The sequence below is a fragment of the Coccinella septempunctata genome, chromosome 4 (assembly GCF_907165205.1).
Source record: "Coccinella septempunctata chromosome 4, icCocSept1.1, whole genome shotgun sequence".
NCBI lineage: Eukaryota > Metazoa > Arthropoda > Insecta > Coleoptera > Coccinellidae > Coccinella > Coccinella septempunctata.
Window position 1 is genome coordinate 17,696,089 of NC_058192.1, and position 27,653 is coordinate 17,723,741.

The 27,653-nt window shown below is 35.9% G+C and overlaps 1 protein-coding gene across 2 annotated transcripts; it reads right to left on the minus strand.

Annotated features, from left to right (window-relative positions):
* Positions 1-27,607, minus strand: LOC123312550 (myosin-VIIa). Of its 2 annotated transcripts, XM_044897030.1 has the most exons (13): positions 27,357-27,607; positions 22,356-22,398; positions 13,625-13,820; positions 11,389-11,456; positions 10,390-10,953; positions 8,115-10,125; positions 7,887-7,991; positions 7,162-7,379; positions 5,244-7,086; positions 4,366-4,795; positions 3,175-3,861; positions 2,840-3,107; positions 1-426 (listed from the first exon to the last, which is right to left on the minus strand). In XM_044897030.1, the coding sequence occupies exons 2-13, from the start codon at positions 22,371-22,373 to the stop codon at positions 220-222; spliced, it is 6,615 nt and encodes a 2,204-aa protein (XP_044752965.1). In that variant the 5' UTR covers positions 22,374-22,398; positions 27,357-27,607; the 3' UTR covers positions 1-219. The 2 variants fall into 2 exon arrangements, with proteins under 2 accessions (XP_044752965.1, XP_044752966.1); XM_044897031.1 differs by lacking the exon at positions 7,887-7,991.
* Positions 27,608-27,653: the final 46 nt, after the last annotated feature.

Here is a 27,653-nt window from a genome sequence, read left to right on the forward strand (position 1 = left end):
CAAATTTATCATAATTATATTTTAAATATACATCTTTAAATAAATATGGTTCTCAATCTTCATATACAGATATAAATTCATGAGTATTTAACGCATAACCAGTAAAACTAACTGTAATAATTGACTAACAATGGACGGACTGTATACAAACCCCTGGACTTTTCGAAGAACCTGATTGTATAAATGAAAAAGATAAAATAACGGAAAACAAATAGGTACTTATTTGACCCTAATGCTACGTTGTTTATTCATGTTTGTTAACATCAGAGAAATGTAGGATGTTAACAGATCGTCCATTTTATATCCTAAGGAAGTTTCGCAAAGAAGTTTCGATCCTCTGACTAAATTTCCTATGGTCATGTGGAAATAGGTGTTTCCCGAAGACCAGTTAGATATCCGGGTGAAAGGATGGGTGACCAGAATTTCCTAGAAAAAAAAAATGGTCAAAGTAATATTTTTGATTCTTCTCTTCGAATACATTGTGAATGATTGTCTGAAATTTCTCTTGGTTTAACGTTACACTGAAGGACCTCAGGCCAAAATTTAATAGATTAATAATTTTTTTTTTCGTTATTCGGAACAGTTTTTTTTCCTCCTGGACGCAAAAAACATGTACCCTTGCATTTACATTTCATGACTGAAAATTCAAATAAGATGTTTTCACTGCATAAAATGTCCCTGAATGGAAAAAAATTGCATTCTCGATATTCTGTGGGATAATCAGAAACCAGGTAGCGGGACAAGAAGTTATATTCTCGTAGAACAATGATAATTGGAGGTTCTCACGATGAATACATGTCAAATTGAAGTATTTCCTGCGATTAAATGAGCGTGTTCATTCATTATAGACTTCTGAATACATTCAGCGTAGTAATTAATGAAAAGCAAATATTAATAATGTGGTGAGTAAATAATTAGTGGTTCAGTTGTGTCATCATTGAAAAAATATTAAATGTGAGCTAGCTAGAGATAATTGCAAAACTCATAGAAACAGCGGTTTTATTAAGCTTTTATTTTGAGAATTGTTTCAAAGGTTTGGACAGGCAAGAAAAAGCATTGCCTTAACATTACTATCGTTGATTCGGGTGACTTGGGACGATTGTTGAATTCAACTTGTCATATTTTTAAAACAGTGACCTACTTTTATCTAAAAAAGAGGTTCGAATATGCTTAATGACTCAGATTAGGATATATACCATGCTTCAGAATTCGGATATAAATTTCGAAAAAAATAAAATATACTTGTCCCAAGTCACCCACCGATTTGGGTGGCTTATTGGGACACAAGTTAAAATCTATTGATTTCTCAACTCTCAAATGAAATAGGTGACTTGGGACGGTGTATAGGTTTGAAAAATTAGAATTTGTGATTATATAGTTGAAATTCGGTAAGGAAATTTCAGCGAAAGAAAATATATTGCAACTCAAATGTAAAAAAACTAAACAAAACAAGGGAACTTTGATTTCTTTCATTCTTTGGTGATTTATTTGTGAAATAACGTAAATAATAATATCCTGCGAAAAATCGGCATATTTCCTGCTGCCAATACGCCGCTTGTATCTATTCGGCATTGTCCCAAGTCACCCTTTGAAACAACAAAATAAATGAATGAGATTCGTGTTGCCGTTTGATTTGTAAACAACCTTGTTTCATGACATATCTACTATCCCAATATCCCACGTATCCAGAAAAAAAAATTACACATGCACAAAGTGAAACATATGTACAGGACACTAGAAAGTATAAGGGCAATAAAAAAAACGCGCTTTTACTCTCCTGAATTCGTTTATTTTTCCTTTCAATTTAAACGCTCTGGTCACGGCAAACTCAACAGGAATTAATTGCTAAACTAACGGAAAAGACGCTACACTATCTTAAGTTTGTCCCTTCACTCATTAATGGTAAGAAACAAAGGAATCTGCAAGGGGGGTAATTGTCCCAAGTTACAGGACTGTCCCAAGTCACCCGAATCTACCGGTATTCATAAGAAATACAGCACTAAAAGAAAAGTGTGTTTTTATCCTTTGTATTCTTTTCGGCTACTTCAAATCATCCTCTCTACTGAATGAAATCACAGTCATAAATTACATATGATATAATATATTTATCATATGACAGATACTGAAAAGAAAGCCTAGGGATGGCACTTCAAAGTGACGGTTTTACCAGATTAAAAATAGAATAACAATACTGATATTGATACTTCGATTATGAAAAGCGCACGAAAAAATATTTTATTAGGGGTATAAATATAGTCCTAATAATTTTTTTTTTTAATAATGGGTTATGTTTAGAAAAAATATGTTTTGAATGAGAAATTCGAATAGTCTTTAGTTTAAGGGAGAGCATATAGGTGATGTACCGTTATTTTTTTCTACAAAAATATTCACGGCAAGACCCTTACGGAACCACTGGCAAAATAATAACTTTGTTTCTACATCATAAAATGCATTGATTGGAAAGAAGTCGTGTATTGATTTCCACAAGAATATCTACAATCGTACCAGGGTAGTTACATAGAAAAAAGATTTTTTCTCGAAACTTTATCACACACTGTGTATCTTAAAAGTTAGGATTGTGTTCACAGCAATTTGAATATGAATTATTTTTTCTTGGAATGGACCCTGGAATCACTTTAAATATTAGCATATGTCTTTAAGGAACAACATGAAGTTTTTGTGAAATTGATGTATTTCTCCATCAGCGTGTAGATTATAGTAAGAAAACTGAAGTTTTTGTCTTTTTTCACAACGTACGAGTCTTTTCAACTTAATCTCGTATATACGAAAGTATGGTACCTTAGTTTAGATTCAGTGATATAAATTGAGGAGAACTCACTTTTGTGTGTGGATGAATCAAGCTGACTCCGTGTTTGTTGATGGCGATCAGCAGCATTTCTGGATAATTGGGATCGGTGGTTTGTTTCACTTCGAAAAAGGCAGAACCAAAGGTGGGCCATCTGTATACAATCTTGAGGAAGGTGATTTTAGCATCCTCTGGACTCATACCAGCATCCTGATTGTACGCCTGGACTATGGATCGCTTCCAGTCATTACTACTTTGTATTTTGATCAAGTCGTTGGGTATGAGCTCTCTGAGCATTTGACTGAAGAATAAACGAAAATTACGCCATCGTAGGAATACACCAAAAATAATACGGTGGCGGTACTTACGGTATAGCTTGCAGTTCTTGTTTGCTCTCTCCAAATCTAACCCTGTACACCAAAGCTGCCAATTTTACAGCTTCTTCTTTAGAACACTTATGATAACCCCTCACTAACTTAGGTAGTTCTTGATGAAAGTGAAATATGAGGTCAGCATTCCTATCCTTTCCAGGCACAGTGTTAGTCCATAGTTTCTTCATGAAGAAAACTTGATACGAAAACTGTGGCGTTATCCCGTCTCTCGTTGGCCTAGCCTTCCTGATCCAATCGGTCAAATGCCTGACAAAGTCGAAGAAGAAGTCGCCTTCAGGGACGGATATCACCTTATCCGCTATCTTCACGAACAAGCTGAAACCTTCGCTGGACCTCAAACTCAACCTCTGGCTAATGTTCTGGCAGAAATCCTTAGCCCGGGTGCTGGAATCGACTTCGAACGCTTCATCGGTATCGTCCGGGAAGTAAACCTTGTGAAATATCTGCGTTGTTTTGTGTTGGATGGCTTCGACTTCCACCTGATGCGGGGGATATTTTCTTTGGCCGTTTCGGAGCGTTTTCTGGAGCCTTTGCAATGAATCTTGGGCTATTGGATGACGTCTACTGCGCAGAAATGCAGTAAGTTCCTTGAGCAGGTTTTGTGAGCATGTGAACAGTCCGGCTGCTAACCACATAAGTTCCCAACCACGTTCTTCAGATAATCTGAAAAATATAGGTATATTTCTCTATGAATAGTAGAAGAAATTGAGACAGGACTGTATAATTTCCGGGGAACCGAGTTTACATTTTTAATATTTTAATAGAAGCTGCAAACTAAAGAAGAATAGCTATTTTCCTTTCAACTGCGGAAAGAGACTTTCTCTCACGCAACTGCCTTTGACCGAACCCCGCTTCGCTTTACGCAAAAAATGGAAAAAATATTTTTCAACGACCTTTCGTTCTCCATTTTTCTTCACCTATTTCAGTTTCTCAAATAACACTTCCCCGCACTAGTGCGAGAAAACTTTACTCTCCGCCAATAGCAGAAGAAAAATTCACTCTCCTACACTTTCGAAACAGAAATGAATGCGAGAAAGTAAGTAAAAACGCACGGGGGTAGAAAAAATAAATTTTTCTAGCAGCGTGCGGCGTGCGAGTCTTTAGAAGGCCGTGGCCAAACGATGCGCACGGTTATACTACAAGAACTTGAATTTGCGTGAAACTTACCTATTTCGATTTTCGGTTAGCTGCTTCATTATCTGGCAGTAAATTTCATCCCTTAGTATCTCATGTTTCAGTGGACCATCGAATATGTGATCGGTATACTCGTTTCCCAATCTAGGTCTTTTCGAAGGCAAATCTCCCATATATTTCAAGATAGCTGTGAAAGCGAAACATGCCTCTTCAGCCAATTCCTCCTTACTGAGTAATTTCTTCAGTAGAGGTTGTTTTATTGGCTCCCTACTGTGTCTCCATAGGTCATCGGCCCCACCTCCTCTACGTCCTGATGTTAAAGTCAAAGCTTTCGACATCGTCCTTTTCATGGGAGGCCTGAAGTGGTCTATGGAATATTCTGCTAGTGTATGAGGTCTGTTCTCTCTGTTATCTAGACCGTTCATTGAGTATTGTCTGCTAAGATACCTCCCATGCTCAGCACCTGAAAGATGAAATTTTTATTGAACAGGATAACTGAAATTCGATTCTCTACAATGACAGCTCCCAAACAGTAACAGCAAATATTAAAGAGTTACCTAATAATAATCTTTGAGTAACAGTTGCAAAAAAAACCTATGGATATTCTGTATGATAAAATATTTTCTTCTAAACCAAAAAAGTGCATATTTTGTATTCAGAACAAACTCCAAAAATGGGCCTCAAATCAAAATAAGTAATCGGAGCAATGAATGTATGTTTTGTTTCAAGGCTGTTACTCAACTATCACCAAAGTGATTAATGAATACGGAAATTTTCACTTTTTCAATTCGAGCCTCTACTTCAAGAACAAAATGATAAGAAATAGGGGCGTAGATATGAGTTGTTTTGTAACTTTACCACTCGGGAGCATGCTTTGTGCTGCCTGTATGTAGTTCGTATTTCCAACTCACCTTCTGCAGAAAATAGCATCAAGATCTCTTTCGGAGGCTTGGACATACAGGGCAAGACATAAACCGTCTCAGCTGGAAAATCGCCTTTTTCTTGCGTTCGCTCGCACCTTCCAACGCACCATCCAGAATTCAATACTGTCTCTCCTGTACTATCCTCTTCTAAAATTATCAAGTCTCCTTTTAGGAAAGTCAGGAAACTAGAACCCTCTCCAGGCGCCCTATAATCCTGTAAGGCTATGACGAACTTCGACCTCTTTTTGAGACCCTCTAGGAAATAAACCACCAAATCCCTTATATCTTCAGCATTTGGACTTTGGAACGTAAACTCATCGCCTCTCACGGTACTCAAACTGAATGTTTGCGTGAAAACCTTGTTGGTTTTATGACTAGCTACGGAAGTTATTTCGGGAAATGATAATTCAAGAAGTACTTGTTCCTGGTCATCGACCACGTATACGCCCGTCCAATTCACCGCTATTATCACGTCGTTCTTGGGTAAATTAGGGCCAGAATTTCTATAAGCTTCATAGAAGCGAGAAAACAGAAGGGGCCACTTAAATTTGGCGTAGCTGACTACGTCTTCTTTCACACGTAAGGATTCAGCCTTTTCTTTTACGTAGTAACTCTTTCGGTATGCCTGCGCAACCAATGTGGCCCAACGATCTATCGCTTTTTCTACCCCAGTCAGGCAATAATCTGGTATGTAACTAGGAAGAAGTGTTAGAAGTCTTTCAGTGTTCATATCTGGTCCATACTCCACATAATATTGCTGCGCAGCTATCATAGCTAAATCTTCTTCTTTATCGCACCTATATTCCCCAAATTTAACTCCTCGTACAACCTGCTGGTAAATAAGATTCGTTGCGACTTGGTCTTCACCAGGTTCGTGCCACGGAGCGAATATCTCCTTCCTGAAGAACAACCTCCAAGGAGCATTACGTTCTTGCGCACCTTGCTCTTTCGCATATTGCTCGCATTGCGAGATTGCGTCCATCACATGATCTCCGCCACTTCCGAGCGAGGAAACTTTGTCGAACAAGGCTATGTACAAGGAAAATCCAAACTGGTCTTTCAAACCAATTTTGTCGGATAGTTGGTTGCAGAGTTCTCTTGCTGTTGTGGCCGAATCTGCAAGTAGAGTCTTCGTATTACCATCCATGAATGTTATCGGTAGCATTATTGGTTTTTTCGATTTAGTTGCCTGTAATTCTAACCAACTTGGTGGCTGGTTTCTTGTGCCATTATTGAAGGTTCTCTTCAATCTGTCTTCGCAATATGGCGCGTAACCTGGCGGACCTTCTCTGATGAAGGCACGAAGATAGTTGACGAATTTTTCAGATGGGGCAAAGCAACCAACACATAAGGAGAGCAGTATCCATCCTCTAGCATGAGAAGACTTCGAAGGGTTATTCGTCAATTGTTTACAAATTTGACAGTATATTTCATCCCTTAATTCTGCTCTTAAAATACCATGCCCGATCACGAAATGCAGCTTCTCTAAGTTTGATGTTGGTCGTGATTCTAACCAGCTCTGGTAACTATCAGCGGTGTACTCCTCATCTTGGAGTTTCCTTCGAACGTCCTCCCCCAACTTATTTTTCCTTTTCAAGGTTAGCGAGACTAGTTTGTTTCTGATAGACCTTGGTTTCTGCTTCAGGAATGACTCTGGCTCCATGCCCATCATCTGGGCTTCTTGAAACTCTTTGCTCCGTATGAAGTTACGACCCAAAGTCGCTGTTACCTTGGACATCACGGATGTGTTGTCTCGTTCCATTGTGTGGTATCGTGGTTCAGGAAGATCACCGGTGAAACGAAGAATGGTTATCCAAAGCGCTTGAGCGGCCTATAAAAAATGTCAATTGAGTAAATGCAAACTTCAAGGAATATTGTGTGATCAAGAACATTTTTTTAAACTCACCAATTGATCTCCTTGCGTATGCAGCGGTAAAAGAGGGTGTTTAAGTGGTTTCCTAGAATACTGATGTCCCACATTCCCTTGGAAATAAGTGGCAGCGAATTTTTGGAATTTGAATTCAGATAGATCTTCTTCATCATCGGATGATGCATGCATTGGACTTATTATTTCGTTTTCCGATGGTTGAGATGGCAAATCATTGAAAACTGACGTTTCGCGACCTGAAACAATATTTTATTCAGACACTTAAAATCAACATGTCCCAGAAGCAATATGAATTATGACAAGTACACCCAGATAATACTAGCTGGGTATAGCTGCAAATTAAATGAAAATCCTTTGACACCATACAATGAGATGGAACAAATATAGATAAAATAAGCTGGTACACTGGATTCTTTCTAAGCTGAGTAGGCCGAGCGAAAAGATCCTGAGAAAAACTCACCTCAGTAACAATCATTGAAATCTACACTTTTGTAGTTGAAGAATTTTACTAAATCGACACCAATCAACAAATACATATGACAAAAAAAGGAATAATGATAGAGCTAAGCATTTCGAAATTTCTCTGAGTAATGTGAAAAAAACCAATAAAAAACGAATATAGTGGGAACAAATAACCAAAACGAAGAACTTAAGAATCTCCCATGCATTGACAGACACAAAAAAAAGCCGTAAACGTCGAATGAATTATATGCTGTATACTTCTGAAGATACTATCGACACACGTTTCGTTCGTGGAGCTACATCGCTGGAGGTCTCCAATCCTTTTCTTCTCTGAAACAAAGGACTGGAAGATATATCTAGTTGCATAGGTTTGTTAGAAGTATAGCCTGGAACAACGATAAAACAAAAACTAGAAGAAAAAAATGAATTTCAACAAAAATTAAAAGGGTGGAACTTTCTAAAACACCGATTCAAGGAACTAAGTTACTGCGGAATTATTTTAATCTTACCTGGTGTTGCAGTTTCACTGCTGCTATCAGGCAAGAAGTCGAACATGGCCTCAACCAGTTTGGAGTCGTCGACAGGTTCGTCGGCCTTCCTGGCCGCATCGTTGATGAGATTCTTCTTGATTTCGACCCTCCTTCTGTCCTCCATCTCCAATTCCATTTCCTTTCTTTCCAACTCGTACATCCTCTCCCTGTAGTTCTGTTCCGCTATTTCCTTAGCGCGCTTATTTCCAGCACTTTTCAGTTCTTTTTCCTCTTGCTTCTTCAGCCTCAACGCTTCGATATGATGCCTTTCTTCGTATTTGATCTTTCTGAATCTTCTCTGCGCTATCATTCTCCGTACGTGAGATTGGATTTTTATGATGGCCCACATCTTGTGACCGTACTCTCTTCTAACTAGGTAGCCTCTACAATGGGCTTGTAAGCCTAAGATGTGACCTCGAAGATGTCTGAAACGATGCGATAAAACCCTGGCTCTGATTAGCGCTTGGAATCTCATATATCCCACTCGCATCTTTTTGTATCGTTGTCGTTGAATATACCCTTTCCAGTATGTCTGGATTATGATTGTTGCGGCTTTGAGTCTTAGGAATCTTCGGCGATATACCCAGCCCCTTATGGATCTCTGCAGGATTAAGATCTTTTTTGTGAGTACCCTATCTCTTTCTTGCTCGAGGAATAAGTCGTGGGCGTCTTTTAGGAACACTTTTGTATGACCCAACTGGTAGTCGGATTTCCCCAACACAACAGCACATATTTTCGAAGTTGCTGCTCTGCAGTCTGTCCGATGTGCTGGAGGTACCCCAGAAATTAAGAACCTATAACGTTCAACGAAATCACGGAACGCATGTCTTATCGGGTATCCTGCTCTTCGAATTCTAATGGTTTCCATCATGCCGGAGTACCTCAGCTGCCTGCAACAAAGATTCCTGTCGAACTGCATAGGTTTCTTGTTTTCGTTTGGTTTTATGCAACGGATGAAGAACGGTTGACAATTCGATAACGTTCTCATGAGGGAATCCAAACTTTTCTTGAACTGGGTCGATAACGTTGGCGCCCTTTTTCTAGTTTCCGATCCCATGCCTATATCACCGGCGAAAATCTGTTGCAAGAACTTATTTCTGGATATGGTGATCAACTGGAGTAAATCTCCGCTGAAGGTATCTCTGTTCTTCTCTAAGAAACCTCTGGTGTCGTAGAATACTACTCCTGCGAAATGGTTCAGTCCGAACGAAGTGTTTATATCTGATTTCGGCTTCAGATAGTTCCTGTGGCTCCCATGTGTCTTATGCAGTTTCGCCAACATCGTCTGATCTGTTCCTTTGGGGAATTTACTTTCCTCGTCTATCAGAGCCATTATATTCAACTGTTTTATCGCTATCAGATCCAGGGCGTCTTGGTTATCGACGAACTCGATATGCTGCCAATTGATGGCCTCCAAATTGTATTCTTCCTGTTCGAGCTTGAAAATATGCTGGACAAAGAACTGTTGCAAATTCTCGTTGGCAAAGTTGATGCAGAACTGCTCGAAACTGTTGTGTGTGAAGTTCTCGAAGCCAAAAATGTCCAATACACCTATGGAAGTGCGTTGGCGCTCTTTGGACTTGTAGATGGCAGTGTTGATCTTCTTGACAATCAGGATGAAGAGTCTACCGTATATACCCTTCACGAAGGCGTCCCTAACGTCCACGCTTTGGTCCCTGGATAGGGTGGACACAACTGTTTCCCCATGCGCAAAGAGGGTTCTTTGGGTTAAGGCGTCGATAAGTGGTTGCGGTGGAACTTCCAAAAGATGGGCTACTCTATGGACGTTTGTAGGGTCTGGTATTTCAGTAGCGTCCAAATTATCTACCACTGTCGCTCGATACTTGATATTGCCGATGTGAAGTATGGCGGCTAAGAGTTTGAGGATCTCCCATATTTCTTGATCTGAGAATAGAAGGACTTTCATGGCACTCCTGATGTCGGCGAATTCTGCAGCGTCATCTCTTCCTTCGCAAGTTATGGAACCTCCCTAGAAAAACAGAAGTCGGTGAGTTAATAAGAGAGACTTACTGACAATTCAATCAGATAAATATATCATATGTTTCAAAATTTTTGTGGGTTGGTTCAAAGGAGAGAGCGTTTTTATTTTGCCCAAGAGTCTGTAATTTTATAATTTTCAGTCGAAGACAGCCATACATTGATACCAACTAAATAACAAGTTAATGGGACGACTAGAAGTGTGGGTCCAAATTCAGTAAGAAAATTTTGAATAAATGCTCTTTAAAAAACTTACCCCCGTGAGATATCTATACTGCTGTGCATCTCCAAGCTCCAACTTCATCTTCTCATCTCTACCCAAACCCGCCAGTACACAGTAGAAGATGTGGTAGTTCCTCTCATCCGGATTCTGCGACACAATCCTGCTCTTCTCCAAGAGATACTGCTCGATCTTGGCACCCTCTATGACGCCACTGGTGTTGAAGTGTATGTCTATGTATTTTCCGAACCTGGAGCTGTTATCATTTCTGACTGTCTTGGCGTTTCCGAAAGCTTCCAGGATGGGGTTGGCCTCCAGGATCTGCTGTTCGATCCAGCTGTGCTTACCGCTTATGGCAGCAAGGTACTGCAAAATCAGCTTTGTGCTTTCCGTTTTTCCTGCTCCCGATTCACCGGAAATTACTATACACTGGTCCTGCCTGTATCTTCTCATGTTGCCGTAGCAGTTGTCGCCTATGGCGAAAATGTGTGGTGGCAGTTCTCCTATCTTTCTTTCCCTGTACAATTTTATTTGATCTGCAGTGTAAATTGGGAGTATTTGGTATGGGTTCACAGCTATCAGGATGGATCCGGTGTAGGTCTAATTGAAAAATAATATAATTAATTAAGAGATGTATGTCCCTAGGTTTGTCTATTTACTATATTCTGAGGCTCATTTTAATAATATTTGAAAACAATCGGCCAAAAGTCAGAACACTGGATGCAAGGCATTGGTAGGGTGTAAAGGACTGATTCGGGAAGTCATTTTCTCTCATAATTCTGGTGTATCTAACTATTTATAAGGACTAGTGAAATTGATGACAACATAGAATATGGCAATACGATTTAGGCCAGGTTCTCACAATGTCTTATAAGATACTGAATTATTTTTGTGGAAGAGTAAACATATTGGTCAAGTAGACTGGTGTGGACAATGCAAAAAACCTCAGTAAGCTGTAAAAAAGACGCAGTTGGAATTTACAGGGTGGCATCTACAAAGTGAGTCATCAAATTGAAAAAATAAATCGTTACTCACATATATCAAGTTCTCAGCGTATCTGATCAAAAGGTTCCTGAGTATACCAGCCTCTCCTCTAAGATCACCTGTTGAAATTTTCGGATTGAGTGTGATTTGTTTAACAATGGAGACTAATACCATTGTATAAAGACCATGGTGGTCTTTATACAATGCTAATACTAACACTTTTATGGGATGACCCAATATTTCATACAAAATAGTATTTTAAAAGGGAAATGTCTTTGAAAGTCGAAATATAGTCCATTTAATGTGTTTTACTCCAAAAAGTCATAAAAATTCAAAGAATGATATTAGAAGTGAAGTCAATTAAAAAATGAATAACATCATTTTCACTATGAGTTATTTAACCACGACAAATGTTTCGCAAACACTGTAGCATCTAGCATCTTCAAGTGAGTGAAGGTAATATCAAAACACGTGTCGTGGAAATAAATGTATGTGTAAAATATGTGATTCGGTTTTTAGTTTAATTATAGATTTTTATCATGGTTTTTGGTAAAAACTTTCCAAACTCTTTCGATTCGTAAAATTGATCCAATGAATGCAATTTTCGTTAAAACTGGGTATTTGATTGTACCCTGTTCTCATCTGATTATACCACAAGAAGTATTTTTTCCGAAAATACAGAAGATTCCCGAGGTCAAAAGATGCACTTTTTCTCTGAACAATTTTCTCCAATTCGGCTCGGTTGAAAAGATACAGGCTGTTAATTGAAATTCCATAAAAACTGTAAATTTGATATTTCACAGACGATTTTACCGAACAGAATGATTTTGATTTTCGGAATATAGTATTTCATTGATGTGATGAATCTTTTCCGAACACATCTTCCAGTTTCTTTTGTTTTTTTCAAGAGATGGCATGGTGTAGCTCATTATTGACATGGCTATGTCTTTTCATCTAGGCCGAATTGGAAAAAATGGTAAAAGAAAAACGAGTTTCTTTTCAGCTCAAGAATCTGATGTTAAAACATTTGTGCAAATCGAATCCTCACACCCTGTATATTACTTCGAAGAAATGTGACTAAACTGAATTTCAAATAACCATTTCTGAAAACGAAACCAACTAATCTGAATTTCAATTGATCATTTTTGAATTACACCTGAAAATGGTATGGTTGAATCCATGTAAGTTTCGTTTTGTGTTTTCATACAGCGTGTATGAAAATTCAATACAATAGTTTCAGGAGTATATTCCCTGAAAAATTTGGTAACCGCACAGATGGGTCAGCAAACACTTAGTTAGGGAGCTACGGGGTGTTAAAGTTTGATTTTCATTTAGTTTTTTCTTTATAACTTCTGCTGTTTTTGACGTTTTCGGCTCAAACTTAAAATATGCATTGTACTACTGGTTCTTCATAATCTAACATGCCCAGTAATATCGAGAATCTACAAGGTGATATTTTTTCAGGGGTTATTCCCCCGATTTTTTTGTCGTTAGCTACTGGTATATTTCAAAACTAAAACTATTGAATATTGATTTTTTTCCAACCAAATTTCGAGAAAATCGATGCTGTACGAAAGGCTACTATGTATTATCAAACTTTTAACACCTTGTAGCTCCGTAACTAAGCATTTGGGTACCTATATTTATATGAACTTGACATAAAATTACTCAGGGAATATACAGGGTGATTTATAACTATTGGGACATAGGCTAAGGGCAGATTGTTTGGACCACAAGATATGGCGATAGGACCAAATATACCTCAATAAAATATTGCTATGGAAAAAGATAGAGGGCGTTAAAGTTGAATTTTTTATAACAGGACAGAATAATATTTTCTTCGAAGTTCGAAAGTCCTTTATTAAAAGAATTAGAAAATGCATAGAAGTCGGAGGAGGCCACGTAGAACATTTAATTTAAATTTATTCTTTTTATTACATTGTTTTTAATTATGCTTTATCGTCGAAACAAATAAATTAAATAAATAAATCGTTACTTCAAATCCTCTTCCGATGCTCTGAACTGTTCAATTGTGTTTTTCTTAAAAATGGATGAAAAAATATACAGTGAAATTATTAGCAAAAAACGAAAAAAAATTTAACTTTAATGCCCTCTATCTTTTTCCACAGCAATATTTTATCGAGGTATATTTAGTCCTATCGCCATATTTTGGTCCAAACAATCTGCCCTTAGCCTATGTCCCAATAGTTATGAATCACCCTGTATAGGTACCCATAAAATTTTTATGAGTTTTGATGTTCTTTGTATAATGGATCCATGTTCTTACCCAATCCGATCATATCCTCCACTCCATGGATTGAAGTGGAATGCATGGCTTTTATCCTCCTGTCGGGAGATAACCATTGTTCCACGCCATCATCATCTCGGACCAGGATCCTCCGGCCCTCTGTCGATATCACCCTTGCCCCTATGGCCACATCGAATTCGTCTCCTGAGATTGGCTCTATCCATATGTAATCGCCCTGAGAAAGAAAAATGACAAAATTACCAAGACATTATGGGATCCTAACGGATGATACTAAATTTCTGCGAACAATGGAAGTAGGACAAAGCTTCAGCTGTTCGAGTCATTATTTGAATCTAGCAGACCAAGCTATATAGGACACTCAGTAATATTACTTCACAGATAATCTCAACACAAAGAAGATGTAAAAATGTTTTCATCAAAATATATTTTCAACCACAATATAAAATAATTCCGCAATTTTTTCGTACAATAACAAAAATAACAAACATCTAGAACTAGATTTTAATGAGACAGAGACAGAGATATCCAAAGTATTTTCCCAATTATTTCGGAATGCCCATTTATTAAGGTTTATGAAAAGATTTATACGGTATGGTTAGATTTCTCAGATCTGAGGTTTTAGTGCTATCAAAATCACAGTATAATTACCACCAACGGCACCAACTCAATACTACCACACATAAAAAACAAGCTGATTAAAAGCAAACTAAGGTGTAACAACAACAAAAAACACTGCGTTGGTTTATTCCGCAAAAGCTCTTCGTACCCACCGCAACTGCTGCAAATACTTCCGATGATAATTATCGTAGGCTAGGTCTCATTCTTTTATTCGGAAGAGAAAACAAAGTACATGGGCTAAATATGATACTGCATTTCCTTCTCTGGTCTGAGTAGAATGAATAATTAGTATTTAATACGAATGTATGTGGGTCAATAGATCAATAAGAATTTCTTCGACTAATTGGATTTTTCAGGATTATATACTCGAAGGAAAACATATCGATTAGTGTCTGAAGGGGACTACGTTCAAGTGGAAATTTTGATGTTTGTGAGAAGTATATTCAACCCAGGATATAAGGTTTCTCCCCAATTTAAGTAGTTCATCAACATCAGAATCTTTCTCAAATGCAGTCATTTTTAAGGCTGAGATAGCTAAGTCACGTAGGTCGTAGACGTTCCTGACTCATTGTTATACATAAATAAGTTTCAATTATTTACAATTTACTGACATATTTTTCTAGAAAAACCCAATTTTCGAAATCGGCTACATTAGTTGGGGAGCCGACAATGCTAAATCGGAATTTGCTCGAGCGTCGTGGAAACCTAGTGGATTTTGAAGATTAAATGGTAGAAAAAAAATGGTTTTATGATGTATGAACTTTCATTGGTGGGGAAAGCGTCTGCACGTTTTCAAAGATGTAAAAAATCGAACGTGTTAGATTAAGATATTGTATATGCCCTACGTGTCTCTGATAATAAATTCATGTTAATCTGACAGTTTGCGTGGTGGGGCTGGCCGTACGGAAGAGTTGGAAATGGTAAAAAAAAATTTTCGAGCTTGCCAGATTTCTAGAGGGTATTTTGATTGGACCCAAAGGAAGTTACTTTTCGAGAGACTGACCGACTCATGGTCACAGCGGTCCTTTAAAATGCAAAAAAAATCGTTACTTTTACATATTCGAGCGTGTCAGATTTTCATACAGATGGTTAATCTCGGTGTTACAGACGTGTTGACCTATTGATCTGACACTAATCAGAGGGAGTTTTCTCAATCTGACAGTTTGAAGATGATAACAAGGCATTTTTTCAAAATATCTCCTTTCCTGTACCTCTAATCGTTTCTGTATTCATTATGAAAGTTGTAGAAACTCGGTGCATTCATCGCCATATATCTCAAAAATGTTCAAACGTAGAAAAAATTGCTTCAGACGAAATTTGTATAAAATGTTATGCTCTACAACTTTTATAATGAATGCGAAAACAATTTGAAGCTCAGGATAGGAGATAATTCAAAAAAAGTTATTTTCGTGACATTTATGGCCAATTTTTATTGTTTCGGCTTGCTCAAACTGTCAGATTATATTTTTTCCGTTATTCTTGAATCATTAGCTTCAAAATAAGAAAAAAAGCCACCGCATTCGAAATGTGACACTTGACGTTTTTTTTTTGCAAGTTTGGCGCCCACCCACATATTTTCGTCACGCTTAAATTGTCAGATTAAGAGAATATATACTTTTCAACATGTAATTAACCACATATATCTTAATCTGACACGGATTATGTAAAATAATCGTTTTTTTTTTCTTACTATTCTGACAGGCTGTCCTAGACAATTCCCCTTATATACAGGTCTAATTTTTGGTAGAGATAGGTACTCTACAGAGTCCAAGGTATCTCCCCTTATCTTAATCTGACACGCTTGAGTAAATTCCGAATTTCCTTTTTGGGCTCCCCACCTAAATTAGAGTGGAAATTTTGGTGTTTGTTAGAACTTTACATTCAGCCCAGGATCTACAATTTTTTCGAGATGGGGTAAAAACTTGATGGTGGCGACCCTCCTTTCCGAAATCAAGACATTTACTATCTATCATTTCTGTCAGAAAAAATAGAAATTGCTGTTCATGTGCCATCTTTAGGGGAGCTATACCTATCTATAAAAAAGTATATGAAGGACCCACACTATTTTTTGACCAGGAATCACAGCTTATTTTTTTCACAACTATTCATTAACACACTGTATACTCGTTGACTTAGCTTCAAAGAAGAATGCCAATCAGTTATTCATCTACAACACCTTTATATGTACTGTACTAGCTAAATTATTAACGAGTGTTCAAATATGTTAGTAATAATAAGACATCAGTAGTAGATACATTCACATCACACTTGCTAAAAAATCTCACACGTGGATACGTGATATTTGCTCAGTTCTCTCTCTGTAAAGAAGTTCCCATCAATATTTATAAATAGCAGCATTTTGTGGTCATCTCCGTGTCCATTCTTCCTATTCTAGGCGTTCAGCTGGGTAATCAACACATAACTTGCTGTTACCGTTACGAATATTTCTCTTGAGAGACAGACATCGAGGAATGTCTTTCCTAGGAATATTCTTGATGGGTTACTTTTCATACAGATAACTTATTGAAGTTTTGCGGTATTTTGATTGTAAGTGCAAAGTTGTACTTCATAATTCATGCAGCCCGAATGGTTACGACATGTCGTTTAGAATTTAGATGTCTCATTTCTAAATATTCTTTTTCAGAATCATGCATAGATCGTTGTTGTATAGCACTCGATTTTCATAACAATTTCTTTCATGTTAAATAGTTTCCAAAATGAAAGTCGGTAGTTGGGTGGACAGATTTTTCATTCGTCTTTCTGGATGATTTTCTTCATACAATGAATATTATTTCTGTATAAAAAACATGGCTGACCATAGATAAATTTAGATGTTTGAAAAAGGGTGAGGGGACCTGTATATATCTTATTTTAAAACTTGAAGGAGCCGTTTTGGATGAAGTTGGGAAAATAGAATTTTTATTAAAACACTTACTCTTCGAACAATAACAACCATAAAAATACCAAGCATTCAAAGAAGCCAACCCTTGAAACTAAGGAGGTTTTGTAAAATAAAAGTATATCCTTCATATTTTCTCGCATAAGCGCCGTTTTCGATTGATTTGATGTTCAAAAAGTATCTGGAAATTTGAAAAATTGGGTACTTTGGCACAGCTCATTATGAAATCTTAAAATGGCTATATCTTTTCATCAGGGCTGAATCGGAAAAAATTGCATGGCAAAAAATGTTATTTTCAGATCTCACAAACGGTTTTATCGAATGAAATGAATTTCGGAATATGGTTCTTCATTTATTTGATGAATCTTTTTCGAATACCCATATCACCCATGTCTTCCAGTTCTCTCATAGTGACCATTACGTACCATAAAAATACCAAAAATTCAACGAACCAAACTCTTGAAACTAAGTTGGACGCTATCTGATAAATATTTGAACGTTTGGTAAAATAAAAGTATCCCTCATATTTTCTCGTATAATGCGCCGTTTTCAAGTCATTTGATGTTGAAAAATAAAAAATATCTTTGATATTCGGAAACTTGTGTATTTTGGCTGAGTTCAACTCTGTTTAAAAGATCCACAGATGTGTATTGTCATAGATTTAGTTTGTTATTCTGAAGGGAATTTTGTCTCTTCATAGGTGGTCAAGCTCATTATGAGAACTTAAAATGGCTATATCTTATCAGGGTCGAATCGGAAAAAAATGGTATAGGAAAAGAGTGTTCCTTTTGACCTCAAGAATCTACTGTTAAAATATTTGTGCGAGTCGAAGAGTCACCCTGAATTTAATTCATTCTGAATCAGAAAAAAATATGGAACTGGAATACGTAAAAAAATAGGGATCATATTTAAAAAAAAACTGCATTCTACATAAAAAAGTGTCTGTAGAATGTTACATTTGTTTTTCGATATCAGTGAAAATAGGGGCATCAATTCAAAGCCGAAAAATGAGTTTTCAATCATAACCTGAAAACAAAAGAAGATAGAGAGATGCGGTTTTGGCATTCTTGATAATCTAGGTCGAATTTAATATGTCTATGAGCTACGAAACGCTAAATTATTTCAAAATAATTGTCCAAATCGGAAAAAACTTTCGGACTGAACTTAGTGTTGGTACCACACGTGGCCGGTACCAAGTTGAAAGCTACATTTTCAATTTATATCGATCCAACTTCCTCGTTTGTCCCGTGGGTAGAACTGGCCGGTAAAGCGTTAAGTCACTTCCGGTATCTCTACCAATTGGACCGCATCAAAACAAACGATGGTCTTTGTGGATGGTCGGGGTCTATTTTGCGGTTATACTAGTAATTCACAATAGTTTTCGTCCATTTTACGAGATCTCTTTTGTTCTTGTCCTATTTAGCCACCCACACAGAATAAGACTTTTATTGAAAAATTCGCACAGGCAAAATGTAGTTTCAGAAAACTGGATTAATTTTTAAGAAAATTATGAATAGCACAATCAAAATAGATTTCTTTAAAAGTACGAAAATGCTTCTGTAATAAATAAAATATGGGGCAATTTTCAATTTCAATGATTATACTGCAATAAAAAAACCAAGTGATTTGATGTTGATCAAATAAGAGGGCGATATCACTGGTGGAAAAGCCAAATGCAAAAAATTGTCATTCTTTTTCGTAAAAATCCGAACCCTACCTTCAAAGCCCTACGAAAGACAGGTACAACCCCCAATTTTTTAAATAGGAAGTATGGCTTAGTTTGGGATTGTGATATATCGTTTGAAAGGCTGCATCATTCTCTATTCAGAAATGTTATCATGATGATAATTATTGCAAAAATCAAAATAGAAAAAAAACAAAATAAAGTTATGAGCGAAATTTGGTTCTCCGAACTCGTACAAGCTCACAGAACTTGTGAGGGGTACTTCGGTACCTACGGACAATCAGGGTAAAATAAATACATAAAAAAATAAAATAAATAAATCAAAAACTAAGATGTACCTAATATTGAATTTATCAGAAAAATTATGTGTTGAAGTAGATCTTCAAAGTGTTATATATTCTACTGAATATATAGATAATGAATTTATTACATTTGGCTTTTCCACACTGCATAATATCGAAAATGTCAAATGAAATTCGGCCTGTCTAACCGTTTTTCCTCTTTTTGTTTGTTGTATGTCGCGGAAAATATTAATTTTGTTTCAAAATTTTGGTCATTATATTTTCCCTTACAGAGACTACGTGTTTCTGATAATGAATTCATGTTAATCTGACAATTTGCGTGGTGGGGCTGGACGTACGGAAGAGTTGGAAATGGTAAAAAAAATTTTTTTCGAGCTTGCCAGATTTTTAGAGGATATTTTGATTGGACCCAAAGGAAGCTACTTTTCAAGAGACTGACCGAGGTGACTCAAGGTCACAGCGGTCCTTTAAAATGCAAAAAAAATCGTTACTTTTACATATTCGAGCGTGTCAGATTTTCATACAGATGGTTAATCTCGGTGTTACAGACGTGTTGACCCATTAATCTGACACTAATCAGGGGGAGTTTTCTCAATCTGATAGTTTGAAGATAATAACAAGGCATTTTTTCAAAATATCTCCTTTCCTGTACCTCTAATCGTTTCTGTATTCATTATGAAAGTTGTAGATGATAAAATTGTATACAATTTTTGTCTGAAGCAATTTTAAGTACTCTTAACCGTTTTCGAGTTAAAAGGTGATAAGGGGGAGGTGCTTAGCCACACATGAAAGGCCAAGGTCAATATAGGAACTCAGTGCATTCATCGCCATATATCTCAAAAATGTTAAAACGTAGAAAAAATTGCTTCACACGGAATTTGTATAAAATGTTATGCTCTACAACTTTTATAATGAATGCGAAAACAATTTGAAGCTCAGGATAGGAGATAATTCAAAAAAACTTATTATTATGACCTTTTTCCTCTTTTTGTTTGTTGTATGTCGCGAGAAACATTAATTTTGTTTCAAAATTCTGGTCACTATATTTTTCCTCACGAAATCGACTGGAATTTTTGAATAAATAATCAGTCAATGTCAAGATTCCACAACCGATAAATTCGATGTAATGTTCCATTAATGCATTCTCGAGTGCGATTCAACTTTGGACCTTCAAGGAATATTTTTTGAATTGAAGTGATAATTAATTGACAATATTGACATCACCACTTATGAGAATGTTGGAAGAATGGTTATTGTTCGATCGTGGAACGAAAAGGTAATACATATTTGAAAATCACGAATTTTCAGAGATTGTAGACAATCATATTTCTATTCTTATTTTATCTGGGACGGGTTTCTGCATTCCTGTACATACAGAAAAAAATTGAATGATGGGAGCAATGGGCAATGCATAATGTCGTTACTCTAATCAACGCTGTAGTAATTAGAGCAGTATTTATGGATGTAATCATACGGAGATTATATGAAGATGAGAGTGAAGGCATAGGAGAATTATGCAATTGTGCTAGATTTCATAACAAGGTTATCGATTGTTTTGCACTCAACTAGGCCACTTTGAAAAAATGATTGAATGACATGCTGATTTCAAAGAAAACTTTTTCTTCATTCTGAAACCATCCCAAAAGTAACGTGCGTTCAAAAAAATTCGTCGTCAAGCAGGCTATGGAATTTTGAAGGTTGCTGTATTGGGACTGAACCTAATTTTTTCATCATTGAAACATTGATGATATTTGTTGTTCTTAGGTTATCGTCCATTTAGTTAGATGAAATGAAAGAAAATTAGTCCAAGAATCCCAATATTCTTTCATTTCATTGATGATATTAACCTTTATATATTAATTTTGTATGGAAATGCACTTTTTCAGAAAAGTAACTGGCAGATTCAATACCGATCAATCTACTTATAGCTAAGCTTACTGACCCTGTGATCTGGCTCCTGGCTCCATCTTGTTAAAAATGACTATTGGGCCATTTTTAAAATTGAATTCAGATCTACGATATTTTCTTTTTTTAACGCTCCTCTGTTGAAGTGCCATCAAAGAACATAGGTTCCACAATTCGCCTCCTACTTATATCTCCCAAACTCTTATTTGCTTATAATCAAGAGGTGTCTCAATGAAAAAATTTCCTTTTTTTTTACTTCTCCACATCCTCATATTTTGAGAGTCAAGGTACATATCCAAAAAGATGAAACCAAGTCTCAGCAGAATCTCAGTTTTCTGATAACACGTCAATATATATGAGTGAGTCTGACTCGTACAAATATTTCAACAGTAGATTTTTGAGGTCGAAAGAAACACTTTTTCTCCTTCACCATGTTATTTTTAGTTCTATCCCACAATCGGTTTTATCTAATGAAATGAATTGCGGAATATAGTTTTTCATTTATTTGATGAATCGTTTTCGAACACAAGATATCACCCACGGTTTCCACTGTTCTCATTATGACCATTACGTACCATAAAAATACCAAAAATTCAAAGAACCCAACTCTAGAAATAAGGTTGGAGGCTATCAAATGAATATTTAAACATTTTGTAAAATAAAAGTATTCTTCATATTTCTTCATATTATGCGCCCTTTTCGAGTAATTTGATGATACAACTCTGTTTTAATAAGATCCACAGATGTGTAGTGTCACAGATTTATCTAGTTATTCTGAAGTAAATTTTGTTTTTCAAGGGGTGTTAACGCTCATTACGAAAACTTAAAATGGCTTTATCTTTTTAGCAGGTCCGAATCGAAAAAAATGATATAGGAAAAAAGTGTTTCTTTTGAACTCAAGAATCTACTGTTAAAATATTTGTACGAGTCAAAGACTCACCCTGTATATGGAAACAAATTGATGTGTCCTTTCAAAATTGTGTGAAATGTGCCAACGGAGACCCCAGCCAGTTGAAATAAACCCCGTACAGAAGTTCGTGAAGCTTCTGTCATCACATTTTCAATATTGCTGATCAACTCTGGGGGTTCTCTTCTTTGGTCGATCACGTCCTTTTTTCTTTGAACATTGAACACCTTCTATTTCACGGAAAAGGCTAACATAACGCCTTACTTCGGAAAAATCGATAATCAAACACTTCAACAGCAATATTGGGATACTGAGAATTACTTTTAGACCCAGAATATCGACTCCCAAAATTCCGTAGCCTGCTTGATGACAATGATTTTTGAACGAACGTAATGAAGCTATTCTAACAAAAATATTTGAAAATTTCAACTCACCCTTGTTACGATGACCATTGTGGCGGCAATTCATTAACTCAGTCTGAAATAAGGAAAGAATTTTCATTATTTCACTACCACAGGTATGACAAATCAGTTTATTTAGACTTTTGTTGACAGAGTTCTTACGAAATCGCTTATAATAGAGGAGCATGTGTAGTTAACTTTTATAACGGATAAAATTGGTTAATAAATTATTAAAGATAGACATAGATAATTATATATACTGAGTGTCTGTTAAGAAATGCGAAGGACTTTGGGACTTGATCCCTCGAGGGATATCAGTAGTGGTAGTTCGTTTAATTATTTTTTTCGAAATCTAATAGATATTATAAACGCGAAAGCTTTTATGGATGTTTGTTAGTCTTTCACGCAGAAATTACTGGATTAATTTCAATGAAACTTTATAGTAATATGTTCTGATTATTTAACAGAACAGAACATGGGCTACAATTTAATGAAATTTGGAGGGTTTTAAGAGTGACTCATGGAGTCAGATGTCTGGCATTTTTATAAAAATGCATCTTTCAATTTGGTGCAGTACCAACAGGTTCAACAGTTTAAGAGATATATTTTTATTTCTTTTCATATTAAGTCGATAGATGCCAAAACCTATATATATAAAGTTCACTTATCTAACAATGCCAAATTTTTATATTGATATTCAACCATATATCTTTATTGGTTCACGACAATAAGCCTGGACGGCTTATGTTTTCACTTATATCGACCAAAACGTTATTTCGTTAAAATTTTGCCAAATTTGAGCAAATGATGAACTCATAAAATTGGTATAGACTCATTGATGGAAGTTTCTTAATCACTTCGAAATTTCATTTCATATAATAGATTTCTGGAAGTCTATCAGTTCAGTTAACCGAATGTTGAAAACTGGAGAACATAATATGTTTTTTTGAATCTGCTCCGGCAGCAAGAATCATACAATAGATCAAGAGAATTCATTAAATCCAGTGATATTGCGACAATACACAAATTCCATACCTCAGATATGTTAAACTACATGATTTTTATGTTATATTTCAATTTCAACCCTTGAAATCATTCTACTGAAAATTTCCTGTTATCTTCATGAGAAATACTCGCCAAAAATACTGATTTTATTAAAAATATTTGATATTAGGTCAGGAGATCCACCTGGAAAAACCATAATGAATTATTCGGTCTATTAGAAAAATCGGTACTAAGTATCTACTTGATAGGTACTAAACTCACTTTTGTCAGTTAGATAAACGGACATGTGTTTACATTAATGTTTGGTAAACGTCAGAAATCTCAATTTTCTCTGACTTTTTTAGTCCTTTCCAACCTCGCTCCAGGCTTAAAAGTGTAACCTTGGCACCGTATGATTATTCGACTTTCGTTTGGTTTATTTCTCGGCCGGCGAGACGCAGTGGTTCGGATAATGAAGTGATTTTCTAAATCAGCCGATTTTCCGCGTTGACTTGAGTTTTGACAAAATGATCTTTTTATACTGTTATTTCCAGTATTGATACTACAAATTCTTGAAATATTCAGCTTTGAATCGATATTTGATGATTTTTACTGTAATTTAAATACTAGGAAATATTTCTACATTGCGTTGCTGTTGGATAGATAATTTCTAACTTATCAGAGCTGATAATAATTTGAACCTTCAATTGTCATGATTATTCCGCATAAATAGAGTTTTATGAAATATCCAGAATTACACTTCCAACGGAAAGGATTTTAATTGCTGAACGTAATTCCGATTAATTCTTTTGATTTTTATTTTAAAGAATCATTCCGATTGCTTGACCATGTAATCATATTATCTTTCTCATGTTTTCGTTGTTTTTATTTCGATTATTTTAAACGAACACTGTAATCATTAGATATCTCTGATGAACAGTTAAGTAATTAGACATTTCTCATTGATGAATTTATTATCGAATTTTTCTTTTGCTTCTATTCTATAACATATTAAATGTGTAAAGCCCGTTTGCAACAGCCGAGAATTCTCTGGAGAATTCTCTACAAAATTCTCGCAAGAAAACGACAGAGATTATTTTGTATGCAAGTGGACAGAGAATTCTACCGAAAGTGCGTATGCAACGGTAAATAATTCACGCCGCATGAATTTTCGAGTAAATTCTCTAGAGAATTCTCGGCTGTTGCAAACGGGCTTTAGAATACAGTGAATATGAAGTGTGAAACTACAAAAAAAAAAATCTGATCTATCTCAAACAACAACAATACAATAAATTACAAACCGACCAGTGGTATGGTAGTTCATTTTCTCATAGGATACTGAAATTAAATTCATGAAATTCGACAACAAATCAATTTGTCAAGCTTTCATTGACTGAAATTTAAATAGGTTTTCGGAAAATTAATAAAGTAATTCTAAAAAGTACTACTGATGTAGTGACTCAACTGATATCCAATGGATGGTTATAACTATTTCAACAAAAACTTCTCTCATATAAAATACAGTCTTACATTGGGAAAATAGCATCTAATAATTGTTCCTCTCAAATTCTTTGAAATTGTTGACTTTGTCAAGATCTAGGATCTAACACTAAACCAATAAGCTAATGAACGAATTTCATAGGATTACAGAGACAACTGTTGTCTCTGGGACTAATATTATATGCATATATTTAGAAGAAAGGTTCACGCCATGTTTCTGTAGGTGTGTATGAATGAACAAAGGTGAACGCATGAGGATGTTGATGGTCATTCAACGGAACCATGAAGATTCAAAGATCAGAACGAACATCTGTTTTAGTGAATCAATTGAAGCTATACAATACGAATAACATTTGTAGTCAAGAGAAACGAGACAGTTTCTTTATTCAGAAGGATTGGTTGAGTTGTAAATTATAACAGGAAAAATCTGTCAGGTATCTTATTCCTGATATTTCTGAGAAAATTGAATTTGGACTAATAAATGAATGTTGAAAAGGCTGGAATTGCATTTACCAACATTCTATATATCTAGACTCAACACTAGAGACAGTAGGAATTTTAAGAAGATGCTAATATATGTACCTATGGGTAATTTTGGATCAGGTTACCTACAAATAATGCGTCTATTCGACGTGCCTGCCTTCATGGAAAAGTTTGAAATAAAGTTTAGTGGTTCCAAAGACATTGTGGTGCAGTAAAAAGGGTCCATCTCCAAAATATAGATAACACTATGAGATTTCACATATCGTAAAACTCATGTGTACCAAATTCAGTGATTTTCATATGACCTGATTTTGAGATTAAAAAAAGACTATTTTTAGGAGCGAAATGCAGAGAGCTGCAATTCCGAAAGAATTTTCTTATTTCGAATGGAAAAACACTGTATATTATCTATTCATAAAAAGTGCCAAAGGTTTTTCCAATTGTCTTCTTAATATTTAAATGAAAAAAATTTGTGATTCATACACGTCAGCCTCGTGAGACGCTGCAAATTTATTTTTCGTAATCGAGATTTTATTATTTACTAACCTACGAAAAAGCTAGGTAGGTATATGTTTTCGATATTAATTCAAAAACTTGAATTGTATGTCATTGACCACAAAATACATAATAAAAAGATTAGAATTCGATTACTTTAACCATTTTATCCCTATAATGAAAAAGATTGATAAAAAACACCCATCATCCTTGGCAATAAAAGCCAGAAGGTCCATTCATTTGTGACACAAAAATTGAGGGTTGCCACTTAAAAAATAATTAACTACTCTCAACCCCTGGTAGATTCAATTATACATGAATAGTTGCATAATTTGAAATGAAAATGTTTAAACATTTTTCTATAAAATAGTAAATACCGAAGATATGGATTTTATGCGTCTTTTTTACCTGCTCTGCAGATATATTGATTGCTAAATTAGTAATATTTATTCATTTACTCATGCATTGAAGGAACAATGGAACATTTTCATTCAACCTAAGGCTCTCTCGAAAATTTGACTGCTCTTTCATTATCCATTTTGTCCTATATTTATCTGATGATGAACCATTCCATGAGAATTCACCGACAAATCTGCAGAATCACCTTCTTTGGGACTTTTAATTAGTACTTTCATTACTTGCCGCAAGAAACTTTCTATTCATCGAAAACTGTTAGTCGGAATCTAGAATTTATACTTTTTCGCAATTTTTAGTTTTGGACTAAGCCGTCCCTTCAAAGGATAAAAAAATTAGACATTAGGTTTACAGAATTGAAAGCCGCACATTGCCACTGAATCGTTTTTGATTCTCTGCTGCAACTATGGAGGGTATACCCTCCATATCTGGAACGTATTAAGAATGTTCATGTAGGTAATAGATGTTTTGGGTCTGTTTCTGAATGAGAAGTTCTTTTTTCTACAGAGGGCGCAAAATTTTAACATGAAAAAGATAAAGCTCAATGTAGGCGAAGATGAACCTAGTATCTGTTCAGTAAAGCTTGAAATAATAATGAGGATTTAAGATTTCAGTTCAAAAAATATGGGGCACATGTGATAAGAAAGTGATTTGAAGAAAATAGGTCAATTTTTCACGTTATGATCAAAACATCATAATTAGGGAATTTTGACTAATTTTTTATTTTCTCATCGATTCATTATGTTTATTATCACCTACATGTGAAGATTAGAAGACTAGGTACACCTTCTTCATGTAACAGAAGTATGCAAGTACCCAATTAACTCCTATATGTGCATCATTCTAGGAGCGACACTCGAAATAAAAAAATCGCCTGCCAATATCGCTTGATTCACCCTGTATATCTCCGTGACAACACGAGACGTCAGTAAGCAGAAAACCGGTATTATGTATGTATAACCGCTGATGAGACACATGACCTCAGTATTGAACTCGTCAGATCCGTTTTCAAAATCCGATAAATCGAACTTCGATAAGCCTTTTGAAGGATGTGGCTAGTCGCACGGCAAAAAAATGCTAAAATTTCAAGGGTTACAAGTCGCTGCACTATCCGGTCGGTCAGGTACGGTAACAATAGCTACGTGTCCGTCGTCTCACCTGTTGCTCTTGGTTATTAACTGTCAATGACTCCAAAACATTTTGAATTACTCCAGTTGGACCTCACTTTTTCGGGAGTCCTCCCTTGCACCCCGAGCGTCAATCTTACACTTTCACAGGACGAAGAGTCGAAAGTAGTACATTTTCAGCGAAATCAGCACAAGATTTGACCGCACAGGTATAGCGATATACGTGAACAACTTCGACAAACTCGGTGGCACTCGTAGTATACACGGTTGTTGATGTTTTACCTGCGAATCTAGTAATTATCTAAGCGTTTTACTGGTTGCGGGCTAT

Bases quoted from the DNA above. Each gene is read 5' to 3' on its own strand.
- LOC123312550 (XM_044897030.1), bottom strand. The intron at 10,126-10,389 runs GTAAGTTTTTTA...CTGTTTTTCTAG, and splicing joins AGTATAGATATCTCACGGGG to GGAGGTTCCATAACTTGCGA. The intron at 4,796-5,243 runs GTGAGTTGGAAA...TTCATCTTTCAG, and splicing joins GATGCTATTTTCTGCAGAAG to GTGCTGAGCATGGGAGGTAT.